Source organism: Thermobia domestica, chromosome 5 (assembly GCF_964235325.1).
Source record: "Thermobia domestica chromosome 5, izTheDome1.hap1.1, whole genome shotgun sequence".
NCBI classification, from domain to species: domain Eukaryota; kingdom Metazoa; phylum Arthropoda; class Insecta; order Zygentoma; family Lepismatidae; genus Thermobia; species Thermobia domestica.
The window spans coordinates 199,871,469-199,895,097 of NC_137458.1; the positions used below are offsets into that span (position 1 = coordinate 199,871,469).

General features: G+C 36.4%; 1 protein-coding gene across 1 annotated transcript in view; it reads left to right on the top strand.

The window, feature by feature from the left end:
• LOC145685360 (uncharacterized) overlaps positions 1-23,629 on the top strand; it is a 135,542-nt gene that overhangs the window by 17,754 nt on the left and 94,159 nt on the right. The window contains exon 2 of the mRNA XM_081757747.1: positions 15,252-16,363. Within this exon, the coding sequence (XP_081613873.1) occupies positions 15,290-16,363 (1,074 nt within the window). The 5' untranslated portion in view covers positions 15,252-15,289. The remainder of the gene's footprint in view (positions 1-15,251; positions 16,364-23,629) is intronic.

Here is a 23,629-nt window from a genome sequence, read left to right on the forward strand (position 1 = left end):
GAAACTTGCAGTTGTTAGTTGGTTTGTATCTAAGGTAAGATGCAAAATTGGCCCCATGAAGTATGATCTCGGCCCTTCTGTCTGAGTTCTAGCTACGGGCCTGAAAAGACCTTTTCCACATTGTGATTGTGACACAGTTTGCTCTTTGTTCAAGCAAACAACAGAGAACGCTATGCAAAACAGTAGCGCGTTGATGAAATAAGCAGAATTCAATCAGTTCTTTGAAGTAAAACAGCTAACGAGTTGAATTACGTCAACGATAAAAGTTAAGGTTACAAAAGTATCATCTAAGGGCTATCCTAAATGATAAATATATAAATAAAAGGCATTCAATTATCAGTCTTTCTATTTATGTATGTGATGAAATATAAAGAAACAAATGTGAAAGCAACAAAAGAATATTTTTCGGTATTCATTGTCACCAATCTAATAACCTATATTCTAACGTGTTTGAAAATTCCTTCGTGGCTATATGATTAACTTACATGCCTTTGAAGTGGGAGGCACGGGCTTGTTTGTCGGTGGGAATTCATGTAGTTGGGATTCTTTATCCTACATAGCGATGTTCTCAATGCTGAAAAGGAAATTAAATTCCAGATCATTTTAAAGCTAACAAAAAAATTCGTTAATCAAACTGTCAATGCAATGTAGAAAATGAAAATATGGTGAGGAGTGCTGAAACAACATTCTCGTTTATATTCGTTAAAGAACAATCCCAGTGCCTTGTTCGTGACTTTCCCGCTCCCCCAAAGACATTTGACATAATCCATCTGATATGATGAACTAAGTTTAAAAGTTGCAAAAGTATACTTGTATTTAATAAGATGCTTCGGAGGAATGTTTGCGTTTTATCTTTTTTTTTTTTTCTACGAGAAGTAAGAAAACAACTCTGCTGGAAAACAACTCCCGAGTTGACTCTCATGTATATATTGCAGATTCCGCTCTACAATGCGAGAAGTAACGTTGCGTGAAAACCAGTGTGCCGACCATGCATCATCTTGTTAAAAGTGCGCCATATGGGTGTCCATAACCTTTCATGACACGTAGCTCAAATTAGAAAATTTTGATTACTTTTTACTTTTTAATATACAGAAAAAAAAGTTAAAATGTAAGACACATGACAGTTTTAATATTTGAAAAGGCATCCAAGGAACAAACTTTGGATTCATAACACTGGACAACAAATTTTAACTTTTTTCATGCTTTGGAAAAGCAATATATTTTCTTATGTAAATGAGGATGCTGAATACGCAAATGACAATAAAAATGCTGAATTGGTTCGAGTTTAAGTGTAATCGACAGAAATATGTGTTATGTAGTGTTGACACTTTTACATTCGTGAATTTTCTATTTGACCTTTCACTTAAATATATAGTTATTGCTTCAATTTTGTTCATCCGAGTATCGTGGTTCATATATCATTCGCTTCAGAATAAACTAAGCTTGAAAAATAGTACTATGCGCATGTGTACATACTGTATAAGAGGAGGGAAATTTAAGGTAAAATTGGGAATTTCTCGTCCAAAAATCTCTTTTTTAAAATGTAGCACCCCCTGGTACGGTCTCGGCTAAAGGTACCCAAATATAATATACCTTTAAAACTACTGTCGTTTATACGTATACATGTGCCAAGTTTCATTGTAATATTTTCAATGGTTATGAGAGAAAAATATTTCTCAGTTCTGCTTGACAATACCAAATTTCACATAGGGAAAGTGAGATACAAAATAAAAAGAATTCAAACAATATTATTTATTTGAGTATCACGATTTATACGTCATTCTCTTCAGAGAAAACAGTCTTTCAAGTAGTGCCATGAGAATGTGTGTGTGTGTGTGTGTGATGTACGTGAAATTGCAACATTGGGGTAAACTTGGGAATTTTCCGTCCAAAAAATCCTTTTCTTCAAATGTAGTGCTCCCTGGTGCGGCTCGAGCTACAGATACCAAAATACAATATACTTTGAAACTACTGTGGTTCATACGCAATGCGTGTGCCAAGTTTCATTGCAATATTTGCAATAATTACGAGGGAAAAGTATTTTCAATCATGCTTGACAATAGCAAATTTTATATAGGGAAAAGTGAGATATAAAATAAAAATGTATAAAGTGGTGTTCGTACGTGAAGAGAGGAAAATGCGTTTTATTATGACGCTTGACATTCTGCATATGAGACAAAAATTACTTTACATATAGGTTATAGGGTATGATAATTGATTGTGTGTGTGCTTGGCACAGCGTTTGTTCAAAAGCATATAAAAGCGTCAATAAGAAATTAAAACTATATAAAATGAAAGTGATAAAACATAACTTACATGGATATTGCAAATGGTGCCTCTTTGCCTGTCTCTTGTTTCTGAAACATCTCTAGTGATTGTCCAAGAACAATCGGCAAGCGCAGACTTACTCCAGTGGCCGTGATATCGTTTCTCAATCATAGTTATAACTTGGTAGAAATGTTCCTCATGGTCATCAATGACTGCTCCGCAATTTTCTGGGGAGAAATCTATGTGGGAGTGTAACATATGCATTTTTAGTGACATATTACACCCCATTGCTTGGTAGAAGATATTAGGTGTTCCATTACTTTCTTATAGTTCCGAGATCGCTCGTTTTCCAAAACATTCGTCGCCACTTTTCGGAAAGAATCCTATGCAATCCTCTCCTTATTTTCTAACACCGCATTACATTCAGGATCATTGAGGAGTTAGTGAATTTGAGGGCCAGGAAGGATTCCCTACCTGATGTTAGTTTCATCAATTTGTGAAAGTTTACGCAGAATATATTTGAAGAATAGTTTTGATTCGTCTATGAATAGCCATCATTTTCGGGATTATCTTCTATGTTAAGTTTATTCATAAGACCAGTTACATTGTTACAACATACTATGTCACTTTCCAATGAATATACTGTTCTAGGGGATTCTGATATGTTCATGCAGATACGCAGAAATTTATTTCGGGAGGGGTCCTAAACTTTTCGGGTGATCCAAATACAATTTGAGGCTAAATTATACTAAAATTTGCAAAATTGCACCTGAAATTAGACTAAATTTACAAAAAAGTTGGAATTTTGGTGGCTCAAGACCCGCAGGACCCACCACCTGCATACGTCCCTGAGGATAGCAATGAAACTAACCATCAAACAATGGAAGCTTATTGAAATAAGCAGACAACTCCTGTTGCCACGAATCCTTAATTTGCCCACCGGATCACATCCGGTGATAACGCATTTCTTTGAAACCCGAACCAATCTTCACAAACTAATTTCGTATTCGTTATCAGCACCCTAAAATTAGTAAGAATTGGCTACTTTTATCTCCGAAGCATTTTCTCTGTTGACCAGTGTAATTATTACATTTTTGTTAATAAAAATGGCATTAATCATATTCAAATCCATGAAAAGATAGTCACTGAAACTAAATTATGATACAAATAGTTCAAGACCAAAAACTACTTTATTTCTTCGTAAGGTAATAAAGAATAAATTTTCTACTGCATATTTATATTGGATATCGCATAATATTTTTGCATAATATCCACTTCTAGTGTATACTATCGCTATGTAACTGTAATCATGGTTTCGGTGCTTCTTGCTCTAACTCCGCGAGCTCTAACTCCGTGAACAAGTACTGCCTACAAGCTATTCTTTCTTTATAAGAATGACGTTGGTGCACTATTCATTTGAGAGGATGGGGCCGCGGTGGCTCAGTGGTAGAGCGTTCACCTCTGGTGCCTGGGGTTCCGGGTTCGATCCCAGCCCCCGCCAAGTGAACTTTGTGGTGGACAAACACCGTGTGCGTGGGTTTTCTCGGGGTTCTCCCGTTTCCTCCCACTTTCTTCATTCCACCATTTCATTCATTTCTCATAATCACCGTCTCCTTTAGCCTAACCGGCATAACCGTGGGACGTAAAACTCAAAGATTTCATTTTTTCATTTGAGAGGATATAGTATAATGTTATTATAGCTGGTCATGAGACAAGACGAGTCAATTATTGTGGCAAAAATCGAGGATGTGTGTGATGTCTATCAGCCATCGTCCAACCCGAACTTTACCTTACTAAAACTAGGCAATTCAGACTTCAGTGCTATCTTTTGGTTTAAAATAAAATAAAACCTACAAAATACAATATTGTTCAGGCCCGTAGTCAAGGGGACAGATCTACCAAGGCCTATTACCCCTGAATGTTCCTTGGCTCCCAGACTGCAATGTGTCATTATGTGCTATAGACCCTCTTGAAAATGCAATTTAGGTTTGTGAGAGATGTTTAATTTGGAAGCAGCTAGGAGCAATGAGAGAAAGAAATAAATTAGATCTTTTCACCGAAATTTATACTCAAATTTCTAGGTAATTCCTCACAGATAAAATGTATTAAGTTGAATGACAGTTGTCGTATGTGAAATAGAGCGAAACAGATTTAGAAAAGGCTTAGGTCAGGAAAGATGCATAATAAGTGCCGTAACTCCGACGGAATCTCAACTTAATTTGGGATGTTCTTTGTGTGGCTGGGTACATATAATTGCTAGAGGATAGGAGAATGGGTATTATTCAATTCCATATTTAATCGTGCTACTGTCGATGATGCTACCAAAGAATGATCCTATTACATTGTAGTTCTGTAGGCTCATATGACTAACGTAAGGGCACATGATTTCAAGAAGATCATACAGTACTATGATCCAGGCCCGAAACCAGCCACAGAGGAGAAATATGTTAGGGGGGCCATGAATATGTTAGGGGGCCAAGTCATTAAAAATTCTCTTACAAATATCTAAACTATAATTTTTGAATTAATAGTAGCATTTTGTATTGAGGTCTGGAGGGGCCATGGAAAGTTTAGAGAGGCCTGATCCCCTAGCCCCCTCTGGTTTTGGGCCTGCTATGATCCCCTCACTTTTTGTAAAGTAAATAACAGTGTTTTTTTACATACCCTTCGTACGTCTGGTATTCTTTTGTATGCTATCTATTGCTGTGTAATTTTACCTTCCCATAGCAGAGGAGAAAGTATAGTTACCGAGAAAATAGAATTCAAGGCATAAACACGTTTGATAACCCTACATTCCGAAAAAGGAATTTTTGGATGTCTGTCTGACTGTTCACCTATCCATTTTTACGTCTTGATCTATATTTACACACTACTAGAGGCCATACCCTTCAACGTACCGAGACTAAATTTTAAAATTAAGGTTTCAATAATATTCTCTGGAGGCGTTCTCGAATTTTCTTCCTATCCCCAAAAGTAAGGATAATTTATTGGAAAGTGAGAATAAAAATGTGCGAATTTCTTCAAAAAAGGCTCTAACAACTTTGATTATATTACTATACCCTAAGTCGTTTTTCTAGGAGAAATCCAGGGGGCGCGGTGGCTCAGCGGTAAAGCGTTCATCTCCGGTGTTTGGGGTTCCTGGTTCGCGCCGCGTGGATTTTGTGGTGGACAAACACCGTGCTCGTGGGTTTTCTCGGGGTTGTCCCGCTTCCTCCCACTTTCTTCATTCCACCATTTCATTCATTTTTCATCATCACGTCTCCTTTAGCCTAACCGGCATAACTGTGGGACGTAAAACTCAAAGATTCCATTTCATTTTCATTTCTAGAGGAAATCCAAAAGGAGTAGTTTACTCTTGCTTGTAAGTTCTTTGTAAACGGTTGTCTCAAAAACGGTCAGGGGTTTTATTAATATTTCATAAAGAAATATTTCGTTAACAGACTAAAATATAGCTTAAATAATTTCTACTGAAAGAATCCACAAGGGATAGTTTACTCTTGGGGGGAATTTCTTACGGACATTTTTTCAGAAACATCTGGAACGATTTTGTTCATGTATCATACGTCGGTAAATACATATTTTATTAATCCAACTACAATGTGGCGTAAATGTTTTACATTCAAAGATCCGCAAGGGTTAGTTCACTCTTTTGGGTGAGTTTCATTCTAATGATTGTCTCGAATACATTGCAGGAGATTTGCTTCATATTTCATAGATAAATATTTCATTAATGTGAAATAAAGTATTTCTCCAGAAAATTCCAAAAGCGGTAGTTTATTCTTGGGCGTGTCATATTATCTGATGATTTTTTCAAAAGCTTCTAAAATGATTTTCATTATACGTCATAAGGATATATTTTGTTTCCATCATACTTCATAAGTATATATTTTGTTTATATCATACTTCATAAGTATATGTTTTGTTTCCATCATAATTCATAAGTATATATTTTGTTTCCATCATACTTCATAAATATATATTTTCTTTCCATCATATTTCATAAGTATATAAGTGTTTTCATCATACTTCATAAGTATTTATTTTGTATGCCTAGTGTATGGCCTAAGTTGGCCTAACGTATTTATCCTAAAAACGTCCGTTAGGGATAGTTTACTCTTAGGATAAGTTTTATTCATCCGATTTTCTCAAAAACTGCTCAATCAATTTTGTTCATATTACATCAAAAATATTAAGAGTCATTTAAAGATGCAAGGGCTCGAAAAAAAATACAGCTTCTTTGGAATACAAACAAGTTTCCTCCACGTCTTTTTTGTCTGCGAATTTTTGGGCTTTTTTGAACATTTAAGCTTTTATACACACACACACACACACACACACACACATATATATATATATATATATATATATATATATATATATATATATATATATATAGAGAGAGAGAGAGAGAGAGAGAGAGAGAGAGAGAGATAAATAGATAGATAGATAGATAGATAGATAGATAGATAGATAGATAGATAGATAGATAGATAGATAGATAGATAGATAGATATAGATATAGATATAGATATGGATGATAGTATGTTCCACAAGCTCAATACTAAAGGATAATCGATCACTCGCTACGAAAGAGAAAGGACAAACCCGTGAACTTAATGGGCCATATTCAGAGTCATTTTCGAGTGTGATTAGCGTCATACTAAGGACCTGACTGTATGAAATAGGGATGCGCACGAGACGAGTCGAGACACGGCTCTTCCAATAGAGAAATATACATTTTTCGAGTCGAGACATCACTTTTACAGCACATTTTCGAGACGAGACAGCCACAAATCTTGTCTCGTGCGCATCCCTAGTATGAAACATATGTTAGACGAACTCTTTAGTATGGCACTAATCACGCGTCAGAACGACTCTCAATACAACTGAGTGAGTTTTCTCGTTCGAACGAATTCGTGGACTTATTTTCGTGAATTTTCGAACGTTTGTGGAGTTATTAGAGTAATGTTCTATGACTAAAATGTTTTAGTGGAACTCTAACCATGTTACCAACAACTGTCCTGAAAATGTAGTAGAATTAATGGAACAAAATTATCATTTAGAATTGATGCATAAGTTAAAACTTCAGCTTTTTGATGCTAAAGACACCGTTTATGCAGGAAGTTACACGAAAGAAGCGTATCTACCTATGTACACAGAATTTGTGGCCGTTAAAATTCGAGCGCAAGAAGTTCTCCAAAGCTATACCCAAGTTTACTATTTCAAATATATTGATACGATATAAAGAATGACAGAATACATTCTGTAAGTAATGAACTTTTAATACTGTTATACCATCATCATACCTAAAATGACCGTTCATGAGTTAAATTTTGTACACACTCAACTTATAATAGGTTCTAATAGAATATCTTAAACTCACAATAAAGTGTTTCCCAAACGGAAACAGGAGGTAAGGCAGATATATATTTTTCAGTATATGATTTTTTGGTTTGTTTGCTAGTTTGAATTTAGGCAATCAATGAAACACATATCGAGTACTTTGTAAGGTGATTAGTGAACCAACATGCCATTGTGATATGTTGAGTCGCATAACCTACATTTGATGGACATCAATGAAATGCCACTTATAAAATTAATAAATATAGTTAGTCCCAGACTGAACACAGAACTCATAAGTAATGAATCTTGTAAAGTCGCTCTTTTAGTTGTAGAATCCAAAGAACATTTTCCTTTCTCCGGCTTTTTATAGGAACAAACCTCCGTCTAAAATAAATAAATAAATAAATAAAGTTAGCACTTTTGCATGTAATATTCTCCTGTACCTATTTCTTCTTATATAACCTGCAAATGGTAGTCTTATCTTCGGGAGAATCTTCTTAAGATGATTTTTATCGAAAACTGAGCAGGCTATTCTGTTCACATTTCATAAGTAAATATTTCATTAACAATCCTTTAATGTGGTGTAACCAATTTCTTCTGAAGATATCCATAATGGGTAATTTATTTTTGGGTTGAGCTTTCTTGACTGATTTTCTTTTTAAAAAATACTTAGGCTGTTTTATTTTATATTTCATTCATATGATATCATCATTATTAATACTACTCAGGTATCGAAAACTAGTCACCTGTTCTATTTTCTCGCCTCTTACTTCTATATTTGACACCGAACGCTTCGTTCCAATCACCATGGCTTTTGTTTTTCTAACATTTATTTTCATCTCATATTCTTCACAGCCATCCCTCAAGTTCTTTTTCTTTTATTAAGTTATCTCTAATATCAACCTAGCCAGTATTTACTTCCATCCATGCAAATTACTTTGTTAGGGAAGTCTTAAAGGGCTACAAGGTGACCTCGAACTCAATTAGTTTCCTTGTGAGTCAAAGTAGAAATATTAATCACTTGAGATATTTTCGGCTAAAAAAAGAGAGAGAGATTATCCTAGTGAATGGAGACATTCAATTAGTAAGTTGTATTTTCTTCTCTTTCCCGTAATATCCAGAAGTAACTATGGTATGAATACCCCCATATAGCAACCTTAATGCAACGTTGTGAATAGAAACTTCCATAAATAAAGTACTAATAAATAGAATACTTTAATCTCATCTAAAAATTACATGTGTGAGTTCTTAGCAAAGAATAGGCAACAATGTCAGAAGGTGAGAATATGCATAGTCGCGCGAGAAGGGCCTGATAATTGGTAATTCGATCCACTGTCAAGTGTGTTGTGCAAAAACAGTCGGTAAAGTGAGTAGTCGTGGTGCAGTGTGATTCAAGACGTTCTACAAGTGCTCTAAAGCATGTTCACGAAGTTTGAACAGTGTTGTTTGTTTAAAATTCAAGTGGCCTCTGGCAAAAGTGCACCTTACGGTCATAAAGAATTGCAAGAATCGTGTGACAACGATGCACTATTCTATTGGACAGTTCAACAATGGGTCAAGGCGTTTCCTTCGAGCCGGGAGGAATCAACAGATTGGACCGATAGCAGTCGTCCATCTGTCACGGAGGAGCAGGCAGAATTAGTTCTAGGTCTCCCTGGAATTGATAGGCACTGCACTGTCAGAGAGATATACACAGAACCTGGAAACAGTCATGAAATTGTCTGGCACATTCTCAAGAGAAACTACAAAACTTGCTTCCACAGGCAGGTACAGTGACACAACTCTTGGTCAGATGACATTGGAAAGTCTTGGAAAATCCACGATACTTATCAAAGATAAGCCTGTGCGATTTAGGTCTGCTTTTACGGTTGAAAGAATTCTTCTGGGCATCAAGTCTTTAGATATTCTACTTTTATAAGAGCTGCCTATCGTCGAGATGAAGAAAATCAATCTCGCCAACGGCATACAACGACTACGATGGCTTTGGAAAGAGCGCAGGACAATTTAAGAGATTACATCGAAAGTCTATAATCTGATTCTCAATGTGCGTTTAATAACGTCAATCCTATATGCTGCCAATACCATATTTCAATCCACATTCCTTCGTCTACTCATTTTTTATTTGTCTATCCTCGAAATTATGATACAAATCGAAAACATAATACCTAGTTTGTGAAGAACAAATAAGTACAAACAATGCCCTAATGTATGACATTTTTTTTTTTAAAGAAATCTGTTTGGGGAAATTATGTAGAAAATTTTAGCATTCCTTCCGCCCCAAAACGAAACTCGTCAATATCGACCAGATAATATTGATGCTAACGCAAGCTTTTGAAGCACAAATAAGAAAAGTAAAACATTAAGAACTGACCAGATTTTATTTTGAAAATATAGTTTTAGGAAATTAGGGGGGAAATCTCTGTCTCCAGGTCTCAGAAAACACAATACAAGCCTCCACATTCACACTTGCAGTTAGCTAAAATATGGAAGTAAACTGTTTGGTTGGAAGTACAAATGAAACACTAACGAAAGACACGGATTTTATTTTGAAAGTCTAATTTGGAAAGATGTATTTCTCCAGCTACTACGGGATAGAGTATGGACACACACAAATTACGCCAATTGGTAATGCAGAAATAAGCAAAAACTAATAAGTAACGTGTGTTAAAAGTTTCATTTCGAAAACTGCGAGCTAGGACACTTACAGCATCCCCTACAGAATAGCCAGAGTTTCGGCTAAAGTATGAACTCCAAACCCAGGTTGTGGTTTGTGAAGCGGAAATAACGAAGTTAAGTCTTTAACGAGAGACGTGAATTTCATTTCAAAAATCTAGTTTTGGGGAGTTGCAATTATCTGATTCTCATGAGGAACTGTTGTGACTGGCCAGAATATTGAAGCACAAAATCTAGCTTTTAAAACACCAATATACACAAAAGAATCACTAACATTTGAGTTTTTTCACTTTAAAACTAAATTGGTGGAAAAGGTACATGAAGTACGTATTTTATATGAGAATGATATTAAAATATATAATGTATTCATGAGAAACCAGTAAGGAACAATGTCGAATTTAGGTAATATGGTTGATAAGATAATAACAAAAGAAACAACTATATACTTTGGAATTCAACCTCACCTGTCCATCGCAAATTTGTAACGGCGTCATGACTTAGTTACTTCGTGTCACTTAATGCGTGTCGTGTTACTTCGTGTTATTCTAATTTCACATAACTAATTTTACTGTTCGTACAATAGCATCAAAGACTCTCCGATGGTATTTTTAAAATTAAGTTTCTACTTTTTCTGAGCTTTTTTTCAGTTAGCTGATGTTGGCTTTTTGCATCGCTATTCTCTAGCTGTTTCCATCTTACGTCATATCGTTCTTAAAATAATCTCCCCATTTATTCTTTGGTAGGCATCATCCTATATCCTATCCAATATCCTATTAACAAATCGAGTAAACCATGGCGCTCCGTCTTTACGTAAACTTTTCCATGTTTCGACAATGAAATTATCCGGGCCTGAAACCTAAGCACTTTTCATTTTTTCATGGCATTTTCTACCTCTATCATGGGCACAGGCCGAACCAGTCCCTGATTCATGGATAGATTTTCGCAAGTTTCACTCCGGTTTTCTTCATTGAGAAGTTCCTGGAAATATTCCTTCCGCTTCTTGTTTATCTTCTCCTCACTTGTCAGAACCTCGTTATTCTCATTCTTGATTCAGTGCAAATGCGAAATATCCATTTGCCTCTCCCTCTTACCTTCGAAATCTTATATATATATATATATATATATATATATATATATATATATATATATATATATATATATATATATATATATATATATATATATATATATATCTTCTTCTTTGTTTTCAGGTTGTTGTACAACTCATCATCATAAGGCTTGCCTTTTGCTACACTAACTGCCTTCTTGATGTTCTTCTTCGTTTCTTATTAAATAAAAAATACGCACGAGACGAGTCGAGACAGAATTTTCCTGAAAAAATACGAATCGAGACACACCTCTTCCAATAGAAAAATGCACATTTTTCGAGTCGAGACATCACATTTACAGTACATGTTTGAGACGAGACAGCCTCAAATCTTGTTTCATGTGCATCCCTAATTCAGATTATCGTTTGTAGCAAGATTCTAGCCTAAATTTATGTGACACAAGTACCGCTGTCTATTTGAAAATATTTTATGGTATATAATATGCGGAATTCAAGTTGGGTGCCATGATCATTTAACGCAGTTTTAACACCAATACCAACCTGTAACATTTACTTTTACTTTATCCATTTGTCTGTTTGTTACTGCCCTGTCATGATACTTTTTTTCTATTAGATACAAATGTCGAACACCCTGTCTCATAAACAAATGGTAATGTGTCAAAAATGAGTTCACATTCTCATTTGTGGAAATATAAAGCCTAAACTGAAGTGTAAGATCATAGCCTTTTCCATTAAAAAATGTGCGATCCCCAATATAGTGTAATTCAAAATGGCTTCCACGGTGAGCACATTCCAAGCCAATGCAGTTTCTGCAATAACACCAATTGCAACATTTGATTTGCCTCCGTCCACGCGTGTCGTTATTATTGTTCTGTCCCAATACTTTTGACTAACCCTGCATGGAGATTCACATGTATGTTCTTACATCAAAATTAAAGAAACGTTTTCAAGATAATATTATTCATATAATACGTATTTTTCTACTTTGATTCAGGGGCAGAAATTGAATTTTAGAACTAAGAGAACAGTCATTAATAGATAGTCTGATTGGGCTAGGTCTCGAGAATGCAAACTCAGAGATATGATATGATATGATTTTCACTTTAGCGTCCCTTTTAGCAGCGAGGCTGTATGAGATGTGGACCTACTGATTAACGTGGAATTCGAACCACATGAGATCCCGCCGGAAATCGAACCCGGGCCTTCCACGTCTACAAACTCAGAGAGACGCGGTTGAAAGCAAACTTTCATCGAGAACCGACTTAAGCGATAGGGATTGTTGCAGAACAAACAGCAACCAAACAAAATTAAGATCACCATTCAAGTTTCCTTTTTGTCTGTAATAACCACTGATATTCTTCCTTCTGTTGGACAATCACTCCTACTTACTAAGGTGGCACTATCTCCTCGTGCATCTTTGATTTCCACTTCTGTTTTGATTTCAGGCTTTCTGGCCGTGGGACCATTTCTACCCGGGCTCTTTCCACTCAAGCCCTTTTCCGCGGGAACCTTTTGACGCGGGCCCTTTTGACTCGAGGCCTTTTTGACTCAGGCCCTTTTGTTATGGGGTCCTTTTGACCTGAGCCCTTTCGACGCTGGGCCCTTTTGACTCGGGGCCTTTCGTCGCTGGGCTGTTTGACCGGGGCCCTTCTGACGCGGGGCCGTTTTGACTGGGCCTTTCTGTCCTCGCCCTTTTGTCCGGGCCCTTCTGACATGGAATCGGAAACAGCACCTCAATACGTTGCTCCGTTTACGAGTTATTCGGGTTTAAATATTTGACCTTTTACCTCGATCGTCATTTCTTTCGGGATATGTAGTACTTGGTGACTTATTACTAAGTGTAGGCACAGCTCCTCAATATGTGGATTCGTTTACGAGTTATTCGGGCTTAAATATTTGAACTTTGACCTCGATGTTCAGTTCTTTTCGGACATGTAGTAGTTGATGACATTACTAAGTGTGGAAACATCATCTCAATATGTTGCTCCGTTTACGAGTTATTCGGGTTTAAATATTTGACCTTTGATCTTGATGGTCAGTACTTTTGAGACATGTAGTACTTGGTAACATATTACTAGGTGTGGAAACAGCACCTCAATATGTGGATTCGTTTACGAGTTATTCAGGCTTAAATATCTAACCTTTGACTTCGATGTTAAGTTCTTTTGGGACATGTAGTAGTTGATGACTTATTACTAAGTTTGGAAACAGCACCTCAATACGTTGCTCCGTTTACGAGTTATTCGGGTTTAAATATTTGACCTTTGGCCTCGATGTTCAGTACTTTTGGGATATGTAGTAGTTGTTGAGTGCTTGTGTAATTTCTGCTATGTTACATAGGGGTTAAAAAAGGGAACGAATAAACTCCTGATATTGGTTCATATTCTCTGCTGTATTAAATATTGGTTGTAATCTGTGATATGTTAAATAGTGGTTAAAAAAATAGGCCATACAATTTTATACATAGATGCTTGCGAAAATAGGTGTTCGTATTCTCTGTGTAATTTCTGATTGGATTATGTGTTCATTGTCTTCAGTAATTTTTGCTGTTGTTGTTAAAATAGGGGTTCAGAAACTCGTCATGAAAGAGAATGAATACACCCCAATTATCCTCTGTTATGTTAGTAGTCTTTGCTATGTTACATAGAAATGCTGCTAAAATATGCGTTCGTAGTCCCTGTGCTCATACTCTTACGTAATTTTTGTTATGTTAAGATGGGGTGGAAAAATAGTCAATCTCTCTTATTAGCTCTGCTACGTGTTCGTAGTCTTATGTAATTTCTGCTATGTTACATAGGAGTTGGAAAATGTGTTCATACTCTTTTATTAGCTCTGCTATGTTAAAATAGGGGTTGAAATGTAGTCGTAAAACAGAACGATTACACCTCTAAAAAGTGTTTATAAAAGAGAACGAGTACACCCGTAGACGAATATTCTCTGCTATGTTACATGAGGTTGATAAAAGGCACATCCCTAAAAGCTTACTATACCTGGTCAAACCTCTGCTATGTTAAATAGGGTTGGAAAATTGTGCTCATAGTCTATATTAAATAGTGGTTGAAAACAAGCCATACTCTTCTATCAGTTCTGCTACGTGTTCGTAGTCTCTGTGTAATTTCTGCTCTGTTAAAATAGGGGTTGAAAAAGGTGGTCATAAAAGAGAACGAGTACACCCCCATTATTCTAGTAGTGTTTGCTATGTTACATAGGAATGCTGCTAAAATATGCGTTCGTAGTCTCTGTATAATATTTGCTATGTTAAAATAGGGGTTGAAAAAAGGGATCGTAAAAGGGAACGATTACAACCTCAAAAAGGGGTCATAAAAGAGAACGAGTTTTCGAGGTGTTCAATTTCTCCATAGCTGGGCGATACAAGTGGCATCACGTATCATGCGGCAGTGGAAAATTGAGTCCTTGCTATCAGGAGGCACTGGAAAAAAGGCTATTTTTTTGGTAGTGAATGTCAGGTGCCGCACATCTACTGTGGTTTTTGTTTCGTAGTCAGGAGGTTCTGTGTTTAAATCCTGTTACTGATAGCCTGACTGAGGTTTCCCGAGATTCTATTCAATTCTACCAAGCAAACTTCGGGATGATATCTTCTACGTTCTTTTTCATAACCTTTGTTCTCACTTGCTAATTATTCCAATGTTAAATTACTTCGCAGGCTCTATACGAAGTTCGTTTAACAAATTAATGTCGAATGTTACATGTCTATTTGAAGCTTTTCATCAGGATATCCTCAAGCATCGTCACTTGCATAAAGTTTGTTTATGTAGTAAAATTATAGAATATTTATTATTTTTATTTAAGGATTAATTATTTCAAATTTTGTGCTAGCTAGATACGAATTGTAAGAATATTCAAATAAGTTCATTGCTTCTTTTCTGTTCTTTTACAGGTGAGCCAAATAGTACCATCTCTAAAGAAAAGTCCAGTATGCATTTAGAAAGCCTTCAATCACCCGGATTTTGTACAAATCTGACATCCGATGCATCACGCCTTCAACACCTCGATGCACCATTTGGAGTGTCTGGTACAACAGATACACTTTTGGAATTCTCTTTTCCTCAAGTACCATACTGTTCTGATATGATAGATTTCACATCCATTCCATTGTCACCTGAGAAAACTCTTCAGAACACAACAGTTTCCACATCATCTACATCTGGGATGATATTTCTTGGAAGTATTGAGAATCAAGAAACATCAATGGAGTCTGTTCCTGTTCCAACCATACCAAATGATATCACTATCCAATCCGAGATTACAAGCACTAGCCAATCAAACCGTGGTTCTTGCAGTTCTGGTAGATCCGGGAGAAGTAAACGAGCACTTTCAATATCTCCACTTGGAGCCGAAGGTCTTGATTTGACAGCATTGATCAGAAGTTCACCTACAAGTCTGCTTGCATCTACTCCGACTTCAATAAGTGAAAGGGGTTGTTATGGCCATTTGTCTGCTCGTACATCAAGTTCCTCGAGTTCAGTTGCTCATCAACAACAGCAGCAAGATACTGATGAACAGCCTATCACTTGCAAGAACATGCGTATCTTGGAAGTTTGTCCTGTACAAACTGAGCTACCATTAAACAACCAGGTAGTGTTGCCTCAACAAAGCCTGCAATTACTTGAGGTGAGCCTTCTTAAACCTCCTCCTTCTTATTCCCAACACATGGCAATCCAGGGAATAGAAGAAGGAGAACTACCTCCTTTGGATTCTTTTGTAGGTCTTCTTGATGAAGACCCATCTTTTGAAAGCAGTACAAAAATACCTGAAGAAGAGGAGTCCTCTCAACCATTTGTGTGTCGATGGATAGATTGCAATGCTACGTTTACAGAGCAGGAAGTGTTAGTTCGACATATAGAAAAGGTGCATATCGAACAGCGAAAAGGAGATGACTTTTCCTGCTTCTGGCAAGGATGTCCTCGACGCAATCGACCTTTCAACGCTCGCTACAAACTTCTCATACACATGCGAGTGCATAGCGGAGAAAAGCCCAACAAATGCCCGGTAAGTTTCATTCCTTCAAAACAACAAAACATGTTTTCTCTTTATATTATTATACATTCTGCAGTAGGTATGAATCTCGATGATAAAGTGAGTTGAGAATTACAGTGAGTGTAAACGTTTGACCACCACTGCAGATTCATTCTTTGGGGAGTGTTTGCTAACACTGTAGGTGGGCCAAAGTTACATTCCAGTTATGATGTCATCAATATGGCCACCCGTAGAATTTCCAGTAATTTTTCAACACGTATTACTTTCCATAGAATAAAGGTAGAATCGTACAAAGTAGTTTCTGTTTCAAAGTAAAATAAATTAACTGTAAATCATAGAAAATTAGTTGTAGTATCTACATATATATATATATAGCATCAGTATGAAATACATTAAAGCAAACTTGAAAAAATACTTTTGGCAATTGTTTTAAACTTAAAATTATGAAAATATTGAAGTAACAAAAAATATAGATCCCATTTTGATCTATAAAAAGTTACTCCTATATTTTGTATATCATTTAATATAACCCGGGCTTAATGAGATTTTATGTAAGACATGATATGGTGGCTTCGTAGCTGTAATTTATAAGTATGTTCTTGCAAGTGTTAAAGTTTCTTCGCCACTGCAGGTTTAGTCTTTGGTCATGCAAATTAACAATATAAGGTGGAAGAAGTGACACTGTGATAGACCGGGACTTACGACGTCATCAATTAGGCTGGACGTAAATATTGTAGTAAAATATTTAAGGAAGTTCAACTTCCTACAGAAAGAAGATAGAATCGTAATCTTTGCACCAAAGTAAAATATGTTAATTGTAAATAATGGAAAATGAGATTTTAGTGATCTATAATCCCGTTATATACTATTATCTATAAATTTTGGATACTCTTTTCGGAGTTTAAAACATTATATGAGAAAAACGGGTATTGGCAAATTTTGATTTTCAAAGAATGGAATTATATAATATTTCAGTTAGCAATACTGTTTTGCATTCATCTAAAATCTTTGTACAATAATCATTGATATCTAGAATCTTTGGCATAATAATTCTGGAATTACTATTTTTCATTTTGGGGTAAGTTAAGTTTAGGTTATTCTTGTACTACGATGTTACTATTTTTATATATTTGTGATCTGGAAACACCATATTATGTCGGTCGTTAGAAGATATGCTGGTAGGAAGTTTGTCCGCTTGTTATACGGAAGATCATCAAACTTGAAGTTTTGAGCATCCCTTATTTTAAAGGATCATCAAGTGATCCATGAATAATTCCACACGTAACAGACTTGGTCAAGAATGCCATACACAATTTAAATCCAGGACAGGATACCCATAATAACTGGGATCAGTCAGTGCATGGGATAATGAAGAGAATTTAGTGGAGCTGTAATTCTCTGAAAAATTTTGATCATATTTGGAGGTTTTTATACCGAAAAAGAAGTACAATGGAAAGGCGAGTGCAGATATCTCGCAGGGATCAGGGTGGATTGAAGATCTTGTGCAAGCTGGTTTACGCTCCCAAGGATTCACAGATGGTATTTTGAAAACTTACGTCGTAAAGGCTAACAAGGGAACATCTTATATTGATAGTAGCATTGCCTAATCAAACAATACACAATCGAAAGAGGAGTGAAGAAAGGAAAAAATCCAAACTTTTACAGGTCGACATCCAGAAACACAAAAGATACAGAGGAAAGAAGGATCTACAATCATGTGAAGATAGCAATGGAAAAGATACACTGATACAGAAAGAACTTCAAAATGATTAAAATAATCAAAATGAAATTTACACAACAGTATAGTAAGCAAACATTGTGTCCACAGATATGCTTAATAACATTATATGTAATGCAGTGTTGCCAACTGAGCAATAATGAAGTTTTGTGAAATTGCATGGAACACAAATTATAGAGCTAACATCTAGCAAATCTAGTTATGAGTAGAATCATACCTGTGAGGTTTTGATGTACAGTGTTGCCAAAGTTTGACGATAGACTTAAATAAATTCCTATATGAATCTTGGATGTAGAAGAGTACATACAGTACACGATTCGAACTAGTTAAAACCAAAATATGAGACCACAAACAAGAATATAATCACTGAAGTACAAAATAAAGGACAAAACAGTGTCGAAGAAGTTTTGCCCAAGTGGAAAATCAGAATAGTATCAAACAACACACAAAACTGAAATTATGCATGCGCTTGTATCACCTCACACATTATTGGTAATCAGTTTTGTAGTGTTGCTGTTGATAAAGCGCTCCGCAGTTTGTTGTTCCCTATGAGAAAAAGGTCTCTTGAGAACATTTTGTGCTCAGTTGGCAACACTACATTACAGAAGATATAATTGAGCATGTCTGTGGGTACAATGTTTGCTTACTATACTGCTGGATAAATCCCATTTCGATTACTTTAATCATTTTGAAGTTCTTTCTATGTCAGCGTATCTTGTGCATTGCTATCTTAATATGATTCTAGATCCTTCTTTCCTCTGTATCTCCTGCGTTTCCGCCCTTAAAACTTTGGATTACTCACTTTTCTTCGCTCCTCTATCGATTGCGCATTGTTTGATTGGGCAATGCTACTATCAATATAAGGTGTTCCCTTATAAGTAGGCACACTAGCCAGATAATCTGTGAAGCACTGCAGACACTCCTCAGTGAAGCATACGAAGAAATATCACCGGAGACTGAATTCAATATTTGGATTAAGAACAACAATAGGTCTACATGTCGTACGTTTGCATATTGGATTGTTGTTATGAAATTGGAGGTCCTGATAGATCTTTCACATACTCACAGAAAGGGAAATTTTAAAATTTATGTAACAGCCTGGAAATTGCATGATAAACAGGTGCAACTATGACACAGGATAGTATTATATGTGCTGCGGATAATAATAGTATGAACGATGGATTTCGGTATTGTTATCATTTTAACAACTTCTTAGATATTGCAGAGATATTTCGGAACATGAAATAGAAACAATTGACGTAGAGAAGATAACAGAAATGTTCGGACCACTTAGAAGTCGTGGCCTGCCCCTATAGTATGTTCTCACTGGATGTGATTCAACTTCTTCAATAGGAGTAAAGTCTAAAAGTACGGCATTTGAAGCATGGAAAAGGAAGTTCTGAGTCACTAATCGAAGAAACGGTGAATTTGATGAATGATCCTTTTATTCTTTTTGGCTTAGACACATCCGAATTCAAAGTCTATTAAACATTTTTTCTAAAATCTATAATGAAGTCTTTTTCTTCTTCTCAGCTGCGGCAAGTGACCTGCCAATAAAGGCAGAATACCTATGATGATGATGATGATAATGAAGTCAGAAATACTACGCTATCAACCGTTTAAGAAAAACAATATTCTGGCACAAAGTCAAAAAGTCTAGAATAATTACTCCTTCACAGAGAGCTTTTCTGCCTTACTAGAGGCGTTCTATTCAAGGGCGCCGATTTCTCTGTAAATTTGGGGGAGAGGCATTTACATGAAGAAAGCATATATGAGGATTTTAAAACAAATTGCATTCAAATTATGCCAAATATTGTAATTTTACAAATACATTAAGGGGCCCCACATGAGCTTTAGGGGGCCCGGGCACCCTTCCCCCCCACCGTGATCGGCGCCCTTGGTTCTATTTACCAAGTATGTATTTGAGCTTCTACAAATATGGCCGAAATTATACTTAAAGATCCTTGCAAATACGGTGGAAGAAAAAAGCAAATAGACCCCTGCCAATATGGATCAACATTACCGCTGCTATTAAAACTAGCCAGGAGATGGCCAAGTGTGAATGCAAGAAGTTTTGGAATTCATGTAAGTGTACGAGGAAATTATTAAACTGTTACTACAATTAGCAAGTGTTCATGTAAAATTAAATGATTTGCTTATCTCCAATCATATTAATAAGTATATCGTAATTATAAGATGTATGTATCATTAATACTTACTAACATTTTCAGATAGATTTTAGAAAAAGTTAAATAATTTTCTGAAGGAATACTCTATAATCACTTTCGAACAGATTTGATTCCTCAATCTCCTGCAAATTCCAAAGCAGCTACAATGTTATGAAATTTTCGCTTGAACGCTGAAGCTTATCCATAAAAATTAAGGAGCATACTTTTCCAGAATATTATTATTCCAAAGGGTTTCAACCCTATACCGTTAACTTGCATTACCAAAAGAGTGAATCTGTATTGCTGGAGAAACTTTTACCACTTGTGAGAACTCTCACTTAATGATACATATATAACATACGTATAAATTACAACTACAAAGTCACTACACTATACCTTACGCAAAATCGCATTAGCCTCATATATTAAAGATACAAAAATAAATCATAGTAAGACCTACATTTTTGTTACTACTATATTTTTACAATCCTGCATTCGGAGCTATTCAAATTTTAAGTGTAAAACAATTGTCAGAAATATTTTTTTCAAGTTTGCTTTAAGTATCTCACGCGTGACCCTGTACATATGGTGGTAAATAAAACAATTCATTTTGCATAATTTGCAGTTAATTTACAATATAGGGGAAAAGTCACTTTGGTCCCCTATATTGTCAGCTGTATGATTCAAAGAATGAATCTGTGGGAGTGGCCAAAATTTTACACTCCTGTAACTTCCACTTAATGATTCATACCTACTGTTAGAATTATTAGTTTTGTTTCATGTTTTAGTCTAACATTTAATATGGAATTGAGCATTGATGTTGATTCTATAGTTGACAGATAGTTACTCTCTCACATTCATGGTACTCAATTGTTTCCTCTATTTCTGTGATTTCGATTAATCGAAACATACCCGAATGGCATCGTCTGGCAGTACCGTGCTGTAAGAAGGGTGAGCGAGGCGACGGCCCGGGGCGCCGAAGTAAGGTCGCGCAAAATTCGGGAGAAAAAATTTTAAAAAAGGAAAAATTGCTTGGAATATATGTATGGGGGCGCCGTCGTATACTCACGCCCCGGGCGCTGATTTTCCACGGTACTGCATTGTCGTCTCGTGACTTTGTTTCGGATCTTTTGAATTGTATTTAGGCAGGATATGCGAATTAACATCAGAACTTCATGAGGGGCGCTGTAGCGATTTGCTACTGTAGTATTACAAATACACAGGTTGACGTGTTCTGGGGTGTTCTTTATCAAAATCAAACCTTTAGTTGGTGCAAGAGCTGGAAGAAGTCGCTTGGTAAGAGCTGTTGTCAGTGGCATTCTTTTGTTGAAATGACGAAGTATTGTTTTTTATCGAAATATTGTTTGTAAAATATTAGGAAGACAGTGATACATTGTTGCATATGATGAACTCACATGATAAGTATAAGACACCAATAAATAACGCAATTTGTTCAGAAGCCATATTTTGCATATTTTGGCATGAAGCTCGGAGACGAAGGCATGTCATTTACTTGAAGCAATTAAGAAAGTGGAGTGTAGTTAAGAGTAGTATTTGAACCTCGTTATTTACATGGTTCGGCGCGAACAGAAAGAACATGTGAATGTCTTACTTCTGTATGACAAAAGTAGAAGGAGTCAAGAAAAAATCGTGTACCCAAACTTAAACTCGGTGATTAGATCTACGAGGGCCATCCGAAAAGTGGTACCCGTTTGCGCCGCATGAAGCGCTGACTCGGGGAGCCGCTGAGCAAGGTCAGACCGCGTCAGTGGCTTGTCTGCCTGCTCTGTGCTAGGTTGCGTGACGTTAGCAGTGACTGTGTTGTGTCTGTGCTCGTTTATAATGATTAAACGAATTGAGAACCCCGCCAGTTGTGAAGTGAGGGCCGTGATTAAATTTCTTAATGCACGAAACGTTCGACCTTGTGAAATTCATCCCCAATTAAAGGAGGTGTATGCAGACAATGTGATGGACGAGTCGTCTGTTCGGCGCTGGTGTCGCAACTTCAACCTGGGGAGGGGGAGTACACACGACGAGGAGCGTTCAGGGAGACCATCTGTCATTACAGACGAACTGCTGAGGTCAGTAGACGAATGCGTGAGGAACGATCGGCGCGTCACAATTGATGAACTCTGTGAACATTTTCCTAATGTGTCTCGACTTTCTGGCGGGAAAAAGATTTGACAGCGATGAAGAACTTAAACGAGGCGTGACTACGTATCTCAATACGCTGGCGGCGGAGGACTATGACGCTGGAATACAAAAACTCGTCACACGGTATGACAAACGCCTCAACTTGATTGGCGATTATGTGGAGAAGTAGTGTAAAGTATGCTCTTTCCAATAAAAATGTGTATATTTGTTGATATGTACTACTGTGTCTTTATTGCACAAACGAGTACCATTTTCCGGGTAACCCTCGTATCTCTCACGGTCCAGAGCTCCCAATTTCCTTTTCACCGACATCAATAGATACATTTGAATTCTGTGTTTCAGAGGTAAATAACGGAAATAATGATTCTGACTATTCCATGAGAATGTTGATAATAATCTCATGGAATAAATTTAGTATAATTATTTAGAAATTACATCACAGGCAGTTTGTTTCTTTACATTTTGGGGTGGCCCCAAGAGAGTGGGGCCCTAAGCTATAGCTTGTTTAGCTTGTACGTAAATCTGGCACTGTGTATGGGATATTGACAAGAATTTTTGCAGTAGAATAAATAGTTAAATAACAGAATTATAGATTGATCAATTTTGCATTACGTCCTTGTGCAGAAAAATAATGAAAGGAATGACTAACTTACAAAGGGAGAGCCATTACGCAGATTTGATATACACTCGAAGATTTTTATTGGCAGTATTTTATTATCAAATCATCTAATTATCAGTTACTGAGTACCCGATTAATTTTTACACTTCCATTTACCCGTTTCTCCTCAACATTTCTTGGACGTCAGTGCCTTTATGCAAAACTAAATAGGACTTCCAACTGGCCGGTTTTTCACCGGCCTGGCCGGTAATATTGCTGTTATTTTGATTAAAGCCGGTGACCGGTACAAACTTCTTAGCAGTCCCTTTATGACCTTTTTTTTAATGTATCTAGTTCGAAGTATAGATTAAAAAGTAACTTTCATCCAATAAATCCAAAACTGTCACCTTTTCCATCTATCAACGATTAGTATATTTTGTTCATCTGTTGAGATAATTTTAAAAAGATGACAGGGACTGTCAGGGAAAATTTGAAATTTACTTGTGAGGAATTTTATAGCTACACTAGCTGAACCTGCACTCTCTACACAGCGCATCATTCATATATGAGCATGAATCTCCTTGTTATTCATCACATCTGTACATGTTCCTTTACACACA